At 44.2% G+C, this 19,840-nt stretch overlaps 1 protein-coding gene across 4 annotated transcripts in view; it reads left to right on the plus strand.

Moving 5' to 3' along the window:
- The window catches only part of plod2 (procollagen-lysine, 2-oxoglutarate 5-dioxygenase 2), a 159,423-nt gene extending 140,024 nt beyond the window's left edge, over positions 1-19,399 (plus strand). For all 4 annotated transcript variants that reach the window (XM_085989861.1, XM_085989858.1, XM_085989859.1 and 1 more), the window contains 6 exons: positions 472-585; positions 7,140-7,205; positions 8,391-8,495; positions 9,977-10,123; positions 13,246-13,371; positions 18,220-19,399. In XM_085989861.1, the coding sequence (XP_085845987.1) occupies positions 472-585; positions 7,140-7,205; positions 8,391-8,495; positions 9,977-10,123; positions 13,246-13,371; positions 18,220-18,375 (714 nt within the window). In that variant the 3' untranslated portion in view covers positions 18,376-19,399. The remainder of the gene's footprint in view (positions 1-471; positions 586-7,139; positions 7,206-8,390; positions 8,496-9,976; positions 10,124-13,245; positions 13,372-18,219) is intronic.
- Positions 19,400-19,840: the final 441 nt, after the last annotated feature.

Below are 19,840 nucleotides of genomic sequence, written 5' to 3' on the forward strand. Positions count from 1 at the left end.
GATCCTTTTGTTTAAAAGTTGGATCAAGCCTCAAAATGAATGGAATAAGGAAGCTCTTTACAAAGGGCGCTTTAAGATGCATGTGACAGACTGAACATGCTGGCATCTTACTTGGTCTGCATCGCCCCCTCCAGAACTGGTTCGTAACGCAACCTTGGGGAGATGGAAGCGGGGGGGGGGGGGGGGGCGGGGGGGGGGGAATGCAATCTCTGGCAAGAACTCTGCTGATCAAAATTGCAAAAATATTAAATGCTCTGGAGAATAAAAAGTTTTTCATTTTTGTGTAATTCTACATTGTCTGCTGAGTAGGCTTTCACACAAGAGGGTCACACTACCAGCAGCTTTGAATTGTTGGAACATAAACACTCATTCAAGAAATGCATAGATCTTTTCAAGTTGATCTTTTAATAGTGCAGTTTTTTGTAGTAATAATAACTTTCAAGTAGTAATTTTTAACATTTTAATATTTAGGGCGTGTTCATGTACATTAGTAACCAGCATGAATTTGGACGACTTCTTCCAACACAAAATTACAATAGCTCACATTTGCACGGTGATCTGTGGCAGATCTTCGACAACCCATTGGTGAGTATTTGCAATTTATTAATAAAGCCTAGAATCTAGCATATACATTTTTAAAGCCTGTTTTTAAATCATATTTTTATCCTAACTATTTGCAATTACCTATACTTGTCTTCTGAATTCTCTTCAGGTAACCAATTGTGTTCTGTAAAGTTTTCATTATGAATTCAATAATTTGAGAAAAATGTCTTGCTCACAGGCACTAGTTATAATATAGAACCTATAACATGAGTGTGCTGCATATATGATGGCCAGTACTTATGAATATGCAACAAGGCAGTAACTAAGCTGGCATTGAGAGCAACACTCGAATGATTTAAACCTCAAGATACATTAATGCCTAGCAACACCCTATTTGTTTTGACCTGTAACTCCAACAACCTACTGTTTGACATAAATAGTGGCTAGGTTATTTTGATATTTAGTCACAGTTATGGTGCTTGTAAATCTTGCTGCAGCTGCACAGCCTGCCAGTATAGTGTAATGGCAGTGCACTGAAGGCATCAGGATTGTTACCAGGGGTTGAGATTCCTTTGGTGCCCTGTGCTTTCTGATGGTAGGAAGGATTGATGATACAGACGGTTTGTCACTTGTTGCAATACTCCAGGCTGTTTAGCCACTGTATAATGTGTGACAAACCAAGCAACAGTTTGGTGTATTTATTTTATGGTTTGACGTACTAGCATATTGAGATCTAAAGTACACATTCCACTTATATCGAGAAAAGTCGTAAGTATCATACTGGAAAACCTTGTGCATTGCAAGGATATATAGGATAGAAACTTTAAGCATTTGAAGATCAAGGTTTAGTACACTGGCAAGAGTTGTATTTCACTCATGGCTCAGCACCCTTTTCACTACCTTTCTATCAATTATGGAGCTGACTAAAAGATTTGTTTTACTGTAATCTGGTGATATTTATGATGAGATGTGAGGCTTCTTTCATGGTTCACCAGGTTTTTGTTGACTGTTGTATATTTTATGTGCTTAAATAAATGCTGCAGTCTTGCGAGCGGCTATGATGTGAAAAGAATAAGAAGGTAACAAAATAAAAGGAAAGCATGCATCATTTTAGGAACCAAGCCTTCAGAGCTGGGAAGTTATAAAATAAACTGCAAGGATCATCATCCACTAGATGAAAGCCAATCCACAATTATATTTTGATAGATCTGGTCTATATAAGAGTCTGGTAATTTTCATTGTTAAAAAGGGAAAATAGTTTTAACACGTGCACTTACACAAGGGACACAGATTTAAGGTCATTTACAAAAGAGCCAGAGGTGAGATGAGGAAAAAAACATTTTTGTAGTGAGTTATGTTCTGGTATTATGTAACGAGAAAGGATTAATTAGCAATCTTGTTGTACGAGGCCCCTTGGGTCAGAGTGATCATAATATGATCGAATCTTCATTAAGATGGAGAATGAAGTAGTCGACTCAGAGACTAGGGTCCTAAATTTAAATAAAGGAAACTACGATGGTCTGAGGCGCGAGTTAGGTAGGATTGATTGGGGAATGTCACTCAAAGGGTTGATGGTGGAGAGGCAATGGCAAACATTCAAAGACCGCATGGATGAACTACAGAATTTGTTCATCCCAGTTTGGCATAAAAATAAAACAAAAAAGGTAACTCAACCGTGGCTAACAAGGGAAATTAGGGATAGCATAAGATCCAAGGAGAGGACATATAAATTGGCCAGAAAAAGCAGTAAACCTGAGGACTGGGAGCAGTTTAGGATTCAACAAAGGAGGACAAAGGGATTAATTAAGAAAGGGAAAATAGAATATGAGAGTAAGCTTTCAGGGAACATAAAAACTGACTGTAAAAGCTTTTATAGATATGTGAAGAGAAAAAGATTGGTGAAGTCAAGCGTAGGTCCCTTGCGGTCAGAATCAGGGGAAGTTATAATGGGGAACAAAGAAATGGCTGACCAGTTAAATACATATTTTGGTTCTGTCTTCACAAAGGAGGACACAAATAACCTCCCAGAGATGCCAGGGAACATAGGGTCTGATGAAAGGGAGGAACTGAAAGAAATCAGTATTTGTAGGGAAATGGTGTTAGGGAAATTGATCGGATTGAAGGCTGATAAATCCCCAGGGCCTGATAATCTACATCCTAGGGTACTTAAGGAAGTGGCCCTAGAAAGAGTAGCTGCGTTGCTGATCATCTTCCAACATTCGATGGAATCTGGAACTGTACCCATGGATTGGAGGGTAGCTAATGTTACCCCACTATTCAAAAAAGGTGGTAGGGAGAAAACGGGGAATTACAGACTGACATCGGTAGTGGGGAAAATGCTAGAGTCCATTATAAAAGATGTAATAGCAGAGCACTTGGAAAACAGTGACAGGATCGGACAAAGTCAACATGGATTTACGAAAGGTAAATCGTGCTTGACTAATCTACTGGAATTTTTTGAGGATGTAACTGGTAAAATAGATAAGGGAGAACCAGTGGATGTGGTGTATTTGGACTTTGAAAAGGCTTTCGATAAGGTCCCGCATAAGAGATTAGCGTATAAAGTTAAGGCACATGGGATTGGGGGCAAGGTATTGACTTGTATAGAGAACTGGTTGGCAGACAGAAAGCAAAGAGTTGGAATAAACGGGACTTTTTCTGAGTGGCAGGCAGTGACTAGTGGGGTACCGCAGGGATCGGTCCTTGGACCCCAGCTATTCACAATATATATTAATGATCTAGACAAGGGAACTAGATGTAATATCTCCAAATTTGCAGATGACACAAAACTGGGTGGGCGTATGTGCTGTGAGGAGGATGCCGAGAAACTCCAGGATGATTTGGACATGTTGGGTGATTGGGCATGGCAGATGCAATATAACATGGATAAATGTGAGATTATCCACTTTGGTGGCAAAACCAGGAAGGCAGATTATTATCTGAATGGCAATAGATTGGGAGAAGGGGAAGTGCAACGAGACCTGGGTGTCCTTGTGCACCAGTCGCTGAAGGTAAGCATGCAGGTGCAGCAGGCGGTTAAGAAGGCAAATGGTATGTTGGCCTTCGTAGCGAGAGGGTTTGAGTACAGGAACAAGGATGTCTTGCTGCAGTTATTCAGGGCCTTGGTGAGACCACATCTTGAGTATTGTGTGCAGTTTTGGTCGCTTTATCTGAGGAAGGATGTTCTTGCCATAGAAGGAGTTCAGCGAAGATTCACCAGGCTGACACCTGGGATGGCAGGAATGACGTATGAGGAGAGATTGGGTCGATTGGGCTTGTACTCGCTGGAGTTTAGAAGAATGAGAGGGGCTCTCATTGAAACTTATAAAATTCTGACAGGACTGGACAGACTAGATGCAGGAAGGATGTTCCCGATGGTCGGAGAGTCCAGAACCAGGGGTCACCGTCTAAGGATAAGGGGTAGGCCATTTAGGACAGAAATGAGGAGGAATTTCTTCACCCAGAGAGTGGTGAACCTGTGGAATTCTCTACCACAGAAGGCAGTAGAGGCCACTACATTAAATATACTCAAGAAGGAGTTGGATATATTTCTTAAGGCTAAAGGGATCAAGGGGTATGGGGAGAAGGCAGGGACCGGGTACTGAATTTGGATGATCAGCCATGATCGCATTGAATGGCGGAGCAGGCTCGAGGGGCCGAATGGCCTACTCCTGCTCCTATCTTCTATGTTTCTATGGAATGCACTACCTGAAAGGGTAGTGGAAGCAGATTCAGTGGTAACCTTAAAAAGAGAATTGGATATATACTTGAACGGGAGAAAATTGCAGGGCTATGGGGAAAGAGCAGGGGAGTGAAACTAATTGGATAGCCCTTTCAAAGAGCCGGCACAGGCACGATGGGCCGAATGGCCTCCTTCTGCGCTGTAAGAATCTATGATTACAAGGCTACCAACAAACTGTTAAAAGGCATTTATGACCGGGGTATATTAGAGAATGGGGCCTCTTTACCCTGATTTTTAAATTTTAAGGCCGAGAAATTCAGTGGTCTGCGCCACCCGTTAGCGCCCAAAGAGGGCACTTAGTGGGTTTCGCGCCACTGGCCACGCCTCCCGCTAAATTTAGTGGGGTGCTAATGGCGGCGCTAGCCCTTAGCGCTGCGCTGCCACCGATGACGTCATCGGTGTGCGCAGCGCCCCGCTACCACCCCGATCGCCAAATTTGGTGGCGCCCCCTGCTTTAACGCCGGTCGCAATTTGCGACCAAATCAGGGGGGCTTACCTGCGGCGGTAGAGGCGCTGAGGTGCGGGGCGGCCATTTTTGTTGCTGGCCACCTGCCAGCACTTCTTCGCGCCGCCGTCCCCGGCCTCCTGAGCACCCCCCCCCCCCCCCCGGCGTTGTGCTGGCTGTGTCCCAAGATCCCCGCACTTCTCCTCGGTGCTGGGCTCTTTTGCCGGCACTCGCGATCACCGATCGCGCTGCAGCAGGCCCCTCCCCTTTAAGAAGGGGAGGAAGGCCTGCAGTACCGCAGCATGTGGCGCTGCGGCACGTTGCGCTGCGATTTTCAGTTGCAGCACCCCAAGACGGATGCGGGGCGCCTCGAGTAGCGCCGTGCTTCCGTTTGGGGCGCTGAAACTGAATTTCCGGCGGGCGCTCGCGACTCCTTCCGGGGCGGTACTTCTGGCGCCCTGGCGAGACTGGCGCCCCAAACGGGGCGCCAGTGAATTTCTAGGCCCATGAGTTAGCTGCTGAAATCATATTTTGTTACTATGTATTTTTAAATTAAGTATTACATGTCAGCATTCCCATGTGGTACTGTTTTTCAGCATCTAATAAGCTGCTGCAAATATGAAGAAGTTTCATTTTCACACTTAGTTTTGTTTCATAGGCATTTGTCTTAAACAAAGATTAAAGCATGAAATTCCACTCCATTTTAGGAACAATTTCCTTTCTTTATTTCTCCATTTAGTTTACGTACTGGTTGTAATTTGCTACAGTCACTTTTTAATACAAACAGCTTTGGCTTGATGTGCTACATCTAATCAGCATTTGTGGAGTGGAGCGCAGAGAACCAAAATGTCTTCCTAATGAGAGTGTGGGAGAACCAGATGTGAAGCTGTGGGCTCCACGACCAATTAATTTGCTGTCCTGTGGGGTCTTGCTGAGAGTGGGAAGAAATGGAAAAATTGTGAAGTTAAGAAGTAATTCATATTAAAAGAACCGAGTTTGATATTACACCACATTATATTTTATTTACATGTATCTATTGGCACAGTATTTAAAATCCTTTGGGAAATGCATTTATAATGCAAAAACAGCATCAGCTTGCATTTATGTAGCTGGAAGGAGTACTGCACATTAAAACGAAAGCAAAATTTGCATGGTGACACTCTGGGGCCTACCCACCCGTGGGTAAGCAATTAAACTGCCCCGAGTTACTCAGCCGCCCTGGCACCAGGATGACGCCGCCGGCAGAATTAACCTGCTTTCCTGAGCCAGGCGGCAGGGACACCTGCCCAAAGCTGGCGGGGTCCTTCTTTATGCATGTCGCATCCTGATGACATCGTTAAATGGGGAAGGTACTGCAGCTTTCCTGCCAGACCAGCCTGGGACAGAAGAGGGGCCAGTCCCAGAAGAGGCCGAAAAAGATTTGTGTTTTTCTTTTCCATTTTTATGGGGTCAAGAGGGGTTAGGAGTGCTCCTTCAGGCCCCACAAGGAAAGCTTAGGCCACCTCTATCGCAGGCCAGCCCCACCCCCCCCCCGACACCTTCCACAACCCTGCATGACGCCCCCAGAACCCGATCCTGCCATCTACCTTGTGTTGGTGGGAAGCCGCGAGCCACGGGGTGGGCAACTGCTTCTTGGCCATTCTGGGAGATGGGCCGGTGGCATGTTAATGAGGCCCGGGACTTAAAATAGCCTCGGGCCAGATTTCTGCCGCAGTGGGTGAGTTTCCAACTCGCCTCGCCACCTGCAGTTAAAATCCAGGCCCTTGTGATGGAACCTCCCCACACTGTACTGGGAGTACCAATTCAAAGTTCATGCTATAGCTGCAACCACTGGGGAAGGAAACGTTGAGGTGAATGTGTTTTTTCCTCTTTCTTCCCCACTCATACCCCACAATTTTTTATTCCATGGTTTATTTCCCCTCAACTCCAAATCGTGGAATTGGCCCTGATGTCTACGTCCTCTTCTCTTCCGCCCCCCCCCCCCCCCACCCCGCAACTCTTCGTACATGGTTATACCTCTAGTTTATATACCAATATTATAAAGGGTTCACAATCCGTTAATTTGCTTTCCTCTGGGGTTTTGCTGAGAGATGAAGTGGTGAGCTGAACTAGGGTGTTGCATTCCGGAGAGGCACCTGATACGGACCAGGCTCTAGCCTCCAGGGAGGGAAAATTGGAGGGAGAGTCTCCTGCCTGTGTAATCAACTGAGATGTTGCATAGCAGATCAGACCGAGGGATTGAGGTGACGGAAATGAGGGGGAAAGAAAAACTTAAAAGCAGAATGGCGCCATCATGCAGATAAACACTGATTTTTGTCCATAATGTTGCCTGCTGTGTAACTCTGCACTCTCAAAGGCATGACTTCAGCTTCTGCTTTAACCTGGATGATCGCTATTTATATTTTGCAGGATTGGAAGGAAAAATACATTCATCCAAACTATTCAAAGATATTCACAGGGCAGGTGGTTGAAGAGGTATGTAATGGTTTCCTGAGAGTAATCAAAGCACTGTCCATTCAAACATTTGGTGCTCCTGACAGATCCCCAGATGGTAATCATTGAAAGCTGTTGGAACTTTTCCATTTGCTTAGGCAGCAGCCAGTTTGTCTGTATACATGGCCCTCTCCACAGTGCACAGCATATTCCAGACACACAACCACTAAGCATATCTCCAACAGCACATTATAAAAGTTTTCTAATCCGACCGTCTAGTCCTTGCCAATTATATCCCTCTTATCAACATTCTGGTCAGAATATGGGTTATTATTTCTCATGTCCAGCATCTCTCATTCATTGTGATGCTGCAGCTAAGACCTTACGACTGGGATTTTCCACCACCGCGCTCCTAGCACACGCCTGGTTTTCATATCGCAAAATTGCCCACGCACAGTCCAATACCATGGACTTTGGGGTGCGCAGTTTTATGATCCGTGCTTCCGATGTGTACCAGGAGCAATCCGTTGTTTTTCCACTATAACCCTGTTGTATATCTGAGGTTTCCTTGAGTTAGCAAACAGTTGAACATTTTGGTAAAGGAAAATGGCCGTGAGGGGGGAAATGAAGCCTGTACGTATTAGGCAGAGAAACTTGGACAGTATAGCGCCTGTCACACACAGATCTCCAAGCCACGAATCGCTGTCCTTATATGTCGCACCATCTCCATCCTACTGAACTCCACAAATAAACTCTAAAGCCTGCACATCTGTCAGTGCACTTTATTATGGTTATGTTTATGTTAATGTATTGCAAGCCAAATGTATGTTGAATGTTTAAATGTCTTAATCTAAATGTACACTCTCGGGAGCCGCAAGCCTACATTTCGTTGTACTGCACTTGTGCACTAACAATGACAATAAAGTTGATTATGATTGTGCTTCGGATCCCTGCTGCATTTCAGTAAGAAAACAAAAGTTATTTAAAAATAACCTCCAGCTATTACAGTAATATAACAATGACGCATGTCCAACAGTAAGTTTAGGCAATAATTCGGTCTTGCAGGTCAGATTGCAAATTGCTGTTGCTTCACTGAATTGCGCTCTCATTTTGATCTGTGTGGTTCCTTGAAGGTTAATTTGTTCCTGCATCCAATGGGGAATGCAGCCTGTATTTCCACTCCACCTATTTAATGCAGACCTTGTTTCTTTCTGTTCTATTTGGCAGCCATGCCCAGATGTCTTCTGGTTCCCCATATTTTCAGAGACAACATGTGATGAACTCGTGGAGGTAGTAGAGCACTTTGGCGATTGGTCTGGTGGAAAGAATGAGGTGAAACCTTGGATTAGCTTGCAAATAGTTCCATTAGGCTGCACTGCTCTTCCTCTCCCATCTTTTTTATTTATTTTAAAAAGCGACGACCGACGTGGGCAGATTTTGCTTCTGCATTTAAAAAAAAAGGAATGCTTAGTTTTTGTTTAATCTTTCTGTTCCTCCCCTCACCCCATACCCTTTACAGTAGAGTCACTAATTCATATGCTCTGGATATAGATTCCAGTTTTTGAGCTTTAGGTAACAAGCGTTATGCGCTCCCGGGGTCAGTTATAACACAACTGGATGCAGAAGGAGTGCTCCCTCTTACCTGTCCCTACAACAGGGCCAAAGGCCCAGTCTCAGTACAGTGCAGTTGTGTGACATTTCGATTTCTCACACAAGAGGGCCTCTCCGAATGAGATGACCTAATTATTGCTGTTAATGATGTGAGCCAGTGCGCACCAGGAACTGTGCCGCAACCGTCCAAACTTATTTCACATCGCGCCCTAAACGATGATGGAAACTTTCATCTCTTCAAGGATGAAAATTCAAACCAAGCTATCAGAGGTGAAGGGTCAGAGATTAATCACCCAGCCCCGCTGCCTGGGTGTACATCTCGAGGCTTTGCTGTAGGAAACCGATGTAGTTTTTTGTGTTCATGATGATGGTGAGGCTCTCCGTATTATCTTGTTTCTGTTCTGTGAACTGAAATGAGAACAGCCTTTTGGAACCTTTATGTTTAAATTTGTTGAGGTAAAAGGGCACGTCACCAATTTTACACCAGGCTATGCAAATTATAAATCCAGGGCGTACGGTCTCGCCTGCCTTTACAATCTGGTCCCATCACCCCTGTGCTCGCTGACCTACACTGGCTCCTGGTCCAGCAATGCCTTGATTTTAAAATTCTCATCCTTGTGTTCAGATCCCTCCGTGGCCTCACCCCTCCCTGTCTCTGTAACCTCCTCCAGCCCCCCCCCCCCCCCCCCCGAGATCGCTGCACTCCTCTAATTCTGGCCTCTTGCGCATCCCCGATTTTAATCACTCCACCATTGGCGGCCGTGTCTTCAGCTGTCTGGGCCCCAAGCTCTGAAATTCCCTCCCTAAACCTCTCTGCTGCTCTACCTTTTCCTTCTCCATTTAAGCTTCTCCTTAAACCTACCTCTTTGACCAAGGTTTTGGTCACTTGTCCGAATATCTCCTTATGTAGCTCGGTGTCAAATTTTGTTTGATAAAGCTCCTGCGAAGCGCCTTGGGAAGTTTACTATGTTGAAGGTGCTATATAAATGCAACTTGATGGTCAAAAGAGAAAGCAAAATTTTAGAGATTACAGATTAGTACAGTCACAGAAACTGAGGATTTTTTGGGGTCTGAATTTTAGTCGGTGATCTCCCTGCAGGAATTCGGAGACGGTGGCATGTTTGCTTCTATGTCTGTATTTTTCTTTTAACTTTTCTGAAGCTGAAAGATCGCAGCCCACTGGCTCATCTGTTCTGTTTTAGGATAAGCGCCTGTCTGGCGGATATGAAAATGTTCCGACTGACGACATTCACATGAGCCAGGTTGGACTGGATCACGTGTGGCTGCACTTCATTCGGGAGTACATTGCACCGGTGGCACTAAAGCTTTTCTCTGGTTACCACACCAAGGTATGGCTCTACCATCACAAATCTTTAATGTTGACAAAGAAAGTGTTTTTGCTCATCAGTTGAAATAAAACAAAAATGAAAGTGTGACAACCGCAGTCTTGCTACTGTGCTGCAGTGGAATGAGCTGACAGTGCATAGTCAATTAAACTAAAACATTCTCTTATATTTGTATGTAATTCAGATGTTCTAGGGAGTGATTTCTTATCAGTAATTTTTACACCAACTTATTACCATTCAATCAGTGGTATTCCCAGTGCCAGGCAATGAATATTTCCGACAAGCGAGAGTCTAACCACCTCCCCTTGACATTCAACGACATTACCATCGCCGAATCCTCCACCATCAACATCCTGCGGGGTCACCATTGACCAGAAACTTAACTGGACCGGCCACATAAATACTGTGGCAACAAGAGCAGGTCAGAGGCTAGGTATTCTGCGGCGAGTGTCTCACCTCCTGACGCTCCAAAGCCTTTCCACCATCTACAAGGCACAAGTCAGGAGTGTGATGGAATACTCTCCACTTGCCTGGATGAGTGTAGCTCCAACAGCACTCAAGCAGCTCGACACCATCCAGGACAAAGCAGCCCGCTTGATTGGCACCCCATCCACCACCTTAAACATTCACTCCCTCCACCACTGGCGTACCGTGGCTGCAGTGTGTACCATCTATAAGATGCACTGCAGCAACTCGTCAAGGCTTCTTCGGCAGCACCTCCCAAACCCGCGGCCTCTACCACCTAGAAGGACAAGGGCAGCAGGCGCATAGGAACACCTCCAAGTCACACACCATCCTGACTTGGAATTATATCGCCGATCCTTCATCGTCACTGGGTCAAAATCCTGGAACTCCCTTCCTAACAGCACTGTGGGAGTACCTTCACCACAAGGACTGCAGCAGTTCAAGAAGGCGGCTCACCACCACCTCCTCAAGGGCAATTAGGGATGGGCAATAAATGCTGGCCTTTCCAGCGACACCCACATCCCATGAACAAATGATTAAAAAAATTCACACTTGGCGGGTATGGTTTGATAGTCTACCTGTTAAGTCACACTTGGCGAGTAAGGTATTGTCATCCAGGTATTACTGCTCATTCACAAATTCCAACACAGCTTAACACGCTGGAATACAGAATAACTGATCACAATCAAAATCTGATTTTCAAAACTAAATAAATGTCGTTGTTTATACTGATCAATGGCATTTGATCGTACTAATGTTTACTGGCTGATCCCATCGCTTAAAGACGGTGCTCTCTGTTGCAACTTTGTTAATCTGCAGAAGTTAGTATATCAATGGATCTTGTCGGTCACGTAATGACTGTGCCGCTGAGCAATGCTGTGAACAGTTGATATTGATCAACTGTTCAATGTGCAGGTGAGCACTGAGAGAGTCTACGCCAGGGATCGCCTGTACTGACCAATCGGTTATTGTAATCTTTTGGGCTGCTGACCACACCGACCACCAGTGTAAATGTTTTACGTCAGAGGAGTGGACCCAGTTAGATTCGGTAATGCTACAAATTCTGAATTGCCATCATGTAGTGTACTACAGTAGGATCATAAATTACACTCTTGATCCCACCAGCAGTTCAGAGAAGGTTCACTCGGTTGATTCCGGAGATGAGGGGGTTGACTTATGAGGAAAGGTTGAGTAGGTTGGGCCTCTACTCATTGGAATTCAGAAGAACGAGAGGCGATCTTATCGAAACATATAAGATTGTGAGGGGACTTGATCGGGTGGATGCGGGGAGGATGTTTCCACTGATGGGTGAGACTAGAACTAGGGGGCATAATCTTAGAATAAGGGGCTGCCCTTTCAAAACTGAGATGAGGAGAAACTTCTTCACTCAGAGGGTGGTAAATCTATGGAATTTCCTACCTCAGAGAGCTGTGGAAGCTGCGACATTAAATAAATTTAAAACGGAGATAGACAGTTTCCTAGCAGATAAGGGAATTAGGGGTTACGGGGAGAGGGCAGGGAAGTGGCCGTGAGTCGAGGTTCAGATCAGCCATGATCCTATTGAATGGCGGAGCAGGCCCGAGGGGCCGTATGGCCTACTCCTGCTCCTACTTCTTATGTTTATAAGCTAGTCCAGTAGATAGAAGACAGTAAGTATGACAGTGGCATCTAGTGCTTGTAGCCATTGGACTCTTGGAAGGGGTAAAGTATGAAGGGAGGTGCAGACACACAAAGGGAGAACAAGCATGGGAAGGTATTACCCGAGGGCAGTGGCGAGTGTGCCACAATGCCAAGCAGTGTCTTGCTGACCTGTCACTTTTTCTGGAATGCTGCAACAAGTTACATCGTGGAGTGAGGGGGAGAAAGTCAGCACCTGTGACTTCCCCATTCACTGAGCTCTTCACTTCAATCATACCAATGGGCAGTTGCCGAGTCGATGACAGGCATTTCTCTACAGGAAGAGAAAGGGAAAGAATAAAGTCATAGGACCAATAGCTGCATTTGCTCTCGAGCTACAAGAGGAATCTGAAACACAGAAGCCAGAAATACCTCAAATAAAATGTTTCAAGAGTCGCAATGTTTGGAAGTATTTTACTTGCTGCGCCACTCTTGGTTACATGCAACTAATCATTCTTTATTACACCAACTTACTAAAATGTTTCCACATGTCTGTTAATATGGCCCCCAATGATCATATTGCTGACTAAAGGATTGTCAATAGAGTTGTAAAATTGACTCTGTCCACTTTGTCCTTTCCAGGCAAGAGTGGGGACGCACATAACACAATCCTTTTAAAATGTCCATGCCATTGCGATTCATAGGAGACAAGCTAGTAGCAACCTCGAAATGACGTACAAGGCTGGACTTTCCAGTTGATGTTATTTTAATGTCCCTGCTATTCCATTTTTTATTGCAGGTGATGTTTAAATAGTGCTCATCAGAAAATCTAGTCCATGTAGTTAAAGTTTAACTTGCAACTTGTGGGTTTTGATGTCTTTTCAAATGTATTTTCATATTTTTAGCAAGCTAGATGTTTAAAAAATCAGTTCTGTTTGGATACAACTAAGGGGTGATGGAAATCCAGTTGATCAGTACACCAACATCATAACGTCACAAAAATGGTTAAGCAGCTCAATGTTGTTTGTTTATTTTCTTTCCAGGGTGTTGCCATGCTGAACTTCATTGTAAAGTATACGCCGGAGAGACAGGCTTCTCTAAGGCCTCATCATGACTCCTCTACATTCACTATAAACATCGCCTTAAATAATAAAGGAATAGATTATCAGGTGGGTTAGATATGCCCCTTGTATTTTCTTTTGTCGGTAAGTCAGCTAGTGTCTTCTCACTTGAATCTTCAGTAAAGGCCTTTTAAATACATTTAGGTTTCTACTCTAATTTCAACTACTGTATAGTTAGGAAAAATCAGAGTAGGAATTGGATTAAACTTTTTAGCTCGCTCTTTAACACACTTAAAATCTTCTTGAAAGAAATCTGAGAATGATGTTAGATGCAACATTTACTAGCCTAGGCTTTCTTCTTCCTCTCGCCTCTCTTCCCCCCCCCCCCCCCCCCCAATGATTTTTTTCCTCAGCAGATCTGGGGCGGATAGTTGAGGATATGTCTTCCAGAACATGCGCCACCAAGTCCCTACCACTGTGTGCCCCCCCCCCTCCTCATTTCCCAGGGCCCAGCCTCTTCAGGACAGAACACACCCACCGTTGTGTGAATGATGGACACAACGGCTGCCTGTATGGCCCAATCCTCCTGCATTCAACAGTAGGGAGAAGGGAGAGAAAAAAGTTACTGGCACCCAGCTAGGACCTGTATGTGCTCACAGAGTCCAGACCTACCATGTCGAAACCGCCCTCTATGAGGTGAGATTTCCCAGTAGAGGCTGGGAGTCCTTCCTTCAGTATACTAAAGACCCCCAAAGCCAGAAAGTTGGCTGGGGACAAAGGCACATTTCCATGGAAGGCAAAAATCACCCCCTATCCCCACCCCCACCACCTTAAGATGTGTCCCAATCAATGGGGAGGTGAGAGGTAGAAAGCCTAGACCAGCGTGTTGGGTCATTGTTGAGCAGCAATCAACGTAGCAAACAGAATGCTGAGCTGTGTTGCTAAATCAGTAGAGCACAAGTCCTCCTCCAGTGCTCTGGTCAGGTTGCAATTTGAACAGTGCTTTCAGTTTTCGACACAACAACATTTCAAACTCTAGAAATGGTGCAGCGAAGAGTCTGGTCAGGGCATAGATATAAACTGATGAAAGGCAAGTTGCAGACTAATGTTTGAACTACTTCTTCATGCAAAGAGTGATTAATACCTTGAACGGTCTTTTTAAGATAGAACAGTCAAGTCAAAAGCTCTGGATCCATTTCAGAAGACAATAGATGACGTGATGAGGATGACCTGTAGGTTTTCATGGAAAGATGAGCTAAATGGGCCAAATGGCTTCTCTCCTCTATACTTATTGATGATTATCCTTATAGATGTGGATAATCCGGTGTTTTTGCAACCTCTGTGCTTCTTAGGTGTTGTTTTTAAAAGTAATTACTACAGTTATGTAAGAAGCTGTGTGAGGGTGTGCTTATAGTTACAGGTCACTTTGGAGCCTCTAAGTCATGACTCAAAACATATTCTTACGTTACACGTGTATAGCCAATTGCAGATGCGTTGGTCTCTCTATCTGCCATACGCCATAGCGTAAAACAGCTCAAGGTTCCAGGAACCCCCAAGCATTTGTTTATTTAGGCTCCATCTTTAAAATGGAGACCAATGTGCTTACAGAATCCAGCCTTGATTTTCCAATCATGTTGTTTTAAGGCTGACATTCACCTGTTGAAAAAGACTTCTGGGTCCTAATGGGGAATGTAAAAGCAGAAAAGTGGCATGTGAATGTCATTCTCCTGACTTATAATTCTAAACCCAATGGTTAAGTGAAAAGTAGAGGGCCTAGAAATTCGGTGGGCTGCGCCACCAGTTAGCGCCTAAAGAGGGCACTCAGTGGCTTTAGCGCCACTGGCCACGCCTCCCGCAATATTTAGCTGGGGCGCTAATGGCGGCGTTAGCCTGTTGCGCTGCGCCGCCACCGATGAAGTCATCGGTGTGCGCAGCGCCCCGCTACCGCCCCGATCTCGATATTCGGCAGCGCCCGCCTCTGTAGCGCCGTCTGCAATTCGCGCCCGGTTCATGGGGCCTACCTGTGGCGGCAGTGGCGCAAATTAAGGTGGAAGTGCGGGGCGGCCGTTTTTTTCAGCGGCCGCCTGCCAGCACCTCCGTCCCCGGCCTCCTGATCTCCCCCCGCGGCAGTGCCGGCTGTTTTCCGAGAGCCCGGCACTTCTCCTCGGTGCCGGGCTCTTTTGCCGGCACTCGCGATCTCCGATCGCGCTGGCGCAGGCCCCTCCCCCTTAAGAATGGGAGGAAGGCCTGCAGTACCGCAGTGCGCCGTGCCGCAGCGTGTGGCACGTTGCACTGCGATATTCAGTTTCAGCGCCCTAAGAGGGACGCGGAGCGCCTCGAGCCTCGCCCCGTGTCTCTCTTGGGGCGCTCAAGCTGAATTTCCACCGATCGCTGCTGCTCCGATCGCAGCGCTAAATCCGGCGCCCAGGCGAGCTTGGCGCCCCGTTTGTGGCTCCACCGAATTTCTCCCCCGAGGTGCCTAAAAAGGGACTCTATTGTACCGACAACATCCTGTACTTTAAGGCTTTTCACCAGGTGGGGGTGATGGGCACTCAGCAAGAGTTGAGGGAGGTGACTAACATGTGCTTGAAGATGAGGATCTTAAGGGTGGAAAGAAATTTGGCAGATCCTGATAGCTAAAACTGAAGTGTCAAGTTCCTGATTGTGGGGTGTCGGGATTAGCATTTACCGCTTTGGTTAACTAATCAAACAATGACATTTACTGCATCTCTTGGATGTGGTTTATGGGCTGGTCTTTCCAGTCCTCTGGACAGAGAAGGAACAGCCTAGAAATAGAGTGGAGGTAAGAAGAGAGGGGGAAGGAGATGGCAGCCAATACTTTGCAATTCAGACATTCTCAGGCTAATTGTCTACTAAATTCAAATGTTTTTAAAGAGTTCACATAACGCCATAGGTAGCATAAATATATAAATCTTGGCTGTAAGTCAAAACATAATCGTGTTTATTATGTAAATGCATTATCGTGTCTGTCATAATACAAATGCCTTCATTTAGTCAAATTTCATTGTAAGGTACTTTGTTACTGCATGGTTACAAAGACTTATATATGTCGTTTGGTTTTATTTCTCCCCCACACCCTCCATGGTCCCAGCTGACGGCTCACATTAAAGTCAACATGCTGAACCCACTAATGAAATATCCTTCATTATTGTAAAATCTGGTTACAGTCAATTGGGCTTGCCTCATTTCACATCATCATTTGCGATTGATTTTAGCTCCATTATAACAATCCCCGCTCCTATAGTAGATCTGCCACTTGCAGGTGGCACCTGGCACTAGCCAAATTTCCATGTATAATTTTGCTTTCTGTGATATTGCTCAATATAATAATGACAAGTTTCAGGTCTGCCTTAGATATTCTTTCAGGTACAATGGCACTGGTCACTACCATAAGCCATCTGAGCATCTTACATTCAGGCGTGTGTCTGTACGGCCCACTATCTAATTATACAATAGCGTAACTCAGGGGTGCAATATTAGGACCCTCGTGTGATGTGAACTGGCTATTGTGACTTTCGGATGTGTGCTTTTCTCCAATATTTTCAAAGGTGGACTTAATTACTTGGTGAGAGGAGCCAAGATACAAATTGTTAAGCTGCTTTATTTCACAGAGAGTAATTGAAGATAAAGAGCAGCAGTCAAAGCAAATTTCACTTGTCAGTCTCTTCTCTCCTCAGTAAAATAGGGAGAGAAAAAAATAGTCTGCGTTACCTGACTTAATTGTTATTGGCATGCCTTTCTTACTACAGTAGTTAACTTCTAACTGCAAAACCTGTACTTTTAGCTTCTAGCTCCCAGGCCTAAGACTGTTTTTCACAGTCCTTTTTTCAAAACTCAATTGCCCTGAACATGGGTATTTTCCTTAATGGTGACCCCTAGGAAGTGAGAGGGATGATGTCTCTTGACATCTTCTCATGGAGGTCTTCATCTGTGTGCCTTTCAGTCAAACCCATTACCCTCTCTTCCAGGAGTATGTTCTTCGCAGGCCAATAGCCTAATGTGCCCAATCATCCTGATTAATGGGCCCTCTCCAGAATACTAAAAATTGGTATGTTTAAATGGGGTGGGAATTGGGTAATTTTAACCTAATTCGCCCGGCAGCAAACTGACTGGATCGGATTGAGCACCCATTTTACACCCTGCCCGATTCTACTTTCCTTTTGGAAAGGGAACGCTAGGTTAAAATTACCCCCATTCTGTCTGGTATTCTCTTGACTGCATAAAATGGCACTGAAGTAGCAGAGGTAAAGATCCCATGTAACAGACGTTGTCCAATGACAGAAATTTGCAATAAATAAATAAATTGTTAATTACTGCACCATTTTACAGACAACTACATTTGGAAGCAGATGGTGAAAGAGCATCTTCCCTTGTGTATAAAGCTCTGTTAGATTGCCAGTGACAGCAATTCGAATTTCCTGATTATCAACATTATCCACACATCTTCAGCGGTGATATCACAGACTTTAGTCATCATCCCCGAAGAATGTGGAACTCCAGGATAATTGGCATCATCTGCTAATGGTATAAAGTGTAAACCAACCAATAAAGCCTTCAGAACCTATTCAGATTAACTCCGTCTCCTGCCAACAATAGCTAACTTCCAATTCATATTTCAACATGGTTTATTTTTGCTTATATAGAGGATAAGGCTGTTCCTCATAAAAAGTTTATTCCAGCTTTAAACATTTATTTCTAAGACAGGTAGATATAAAGATAGATTTCATGCATTATGTCCACCACACAAATCACATTTTGTTACAGATGTTAAACAGTCTTCGGGAAAGACAGAAACATAGTGCTTGGTTCTTCTGACCATATGTATGTACAACACCTTACACAGACTCCACTGAGAGTCTGATTTCAATACTGGGTAGTAGAATAAATTTTAGCTGTTCAAAAAAAGTGGAAAAATAAATCCTGTTCTCATTCTAGGGTGGCGGCTGCAAATTCCATCGATATAACTGCGTCGTCGAGACCACCAAGAAAGGATGGAGTTTCATACATCCAGGAAGACTAACTCATCTCCACGAAGGGCTCCCAACTACAAATGGAACAAGATACATTGCAGTGTCTTTTGTTGATCCATAGAATGCTTCATGTCCTTGTCCCCTGATGAACACACAAAATACGACTAGAGGCTTCTCTTTTGAAACTCCCAACCTCCAGTTCAAGAAATAACTTTTAAAACAGATTTTTAAAACAGATACGTGACTTTCCTTGTGATGATCCAGATTTTAGTTTTTTTTTAAATCACAAATTTCCATTAAACTTGAACAATTATTTGTATTAAAGGGGTACTTGGCAGCAATGATCTGTCATGTTGGTTATGAACTGCCTCTTGCTGTTGAATAATCATCAGTTGAAAGGCTACCCCATGAGCCCTATGGGCCAGTGTTGCATTAGAGTCTTATGTTAAGATAACACAGGACAGATCTACTGTATGTTATAATCTTTACATGCTAGTTTATTTACACTTGGAGAGGACTAGTATGACAAGAAAAGGATGCTCGCAATAGTGATGTGGAAAACAGACCAACTATGTGCAATTCAGCAGCAACGGGTAGGCCTCGCATCAGTCACCTTGATCTGAGGAACATGCCAACTTAAATTAAATATCACCCTGCATAGGACATCTTAAGTAGAGAAGACCGCTAACAATGAATGTGCAGGCACAGAAGAGACAAGTACCTTACACTTAAACTGCTTCCCCCCACCCCCTCATTTTTAGTTCCTCTAAGTGACCTTCTCATGTGACAACCTGCCTTGTTTTTTTGAAGAAAAGAATTTGCACAGCAGGTTCAGTATCGCCAAACTAGAAAGCGGCTTTTAAAGGTTGGTACAGTGCTACATATATTGTACAAAAGATTTTTTATTCATTCTTGGTCTTTTACCTGTACATACACAAAAACAAATTGTACTGTTTGAAGAAATAAATATCTGCAAAGTTCATTTTCTGTCATAGTGTTAGATAAGTAATCAGAACAAATCTACAAAATACACAACAGCAGCCACAGTGCAGTGTACTGTGTGCAACCTGCCCATGGAGGGCAAAGTTAACTTATTCTGCCAAGTGTTTTTAAGTTTAAATAAAAATAATGTTTTAAAAATTAAATCTTGCTGTGTTGGTTGATGAATTGAACCTGTTCAAGCAACAAGTGGTTGTGTATCTGTAATTGCCAAATACAATGAAAGCTGTATAAAGTACACAAGACTAGTAACTAGCCAAGAACAGGTTGAAGATTTAGCATGTTATCAGTAGCATATGTTTAATTCAGGAGTCTATAGTATCTTTGACTGAAACTTCGCCATTGGGATCCTAATCTGTCTGATTGATTTAGTTTAGTAGAGGCTACATTGGAAACTTGGTGGATTTGCAAACTGTTCTTTAACTTTTGGGATTGGGGTTTCAATCTAGCCTTGATTGAAGCGATTACTGTTTTCCGTATCAGACTGCTATAAAAACCTCAAGAGAATAGAAGTACTCTTTGAAGACTGGGGTAAAGGCAGCTTATTGGTGTATTTTGCATCCCTAACTCATGCTATGTATGACCTG

Source organism: Somniosus microcephalus, chromosome 6 (assembly GCF_052327205.1).
Source record: "Somniosus microcephalus isolate GS21.2 chromosome 6, FLI_Smic_1.0, whole genome shotgun sequence".
In the NCBI taxonomy this organism is placed as follows: domain Eukaryota; kingdom Metazoa; phylum Chordata; class Chondrichthyes; order Squaliformes; family Somniosidae; genus Somniosus; species Somniosus microcephalus.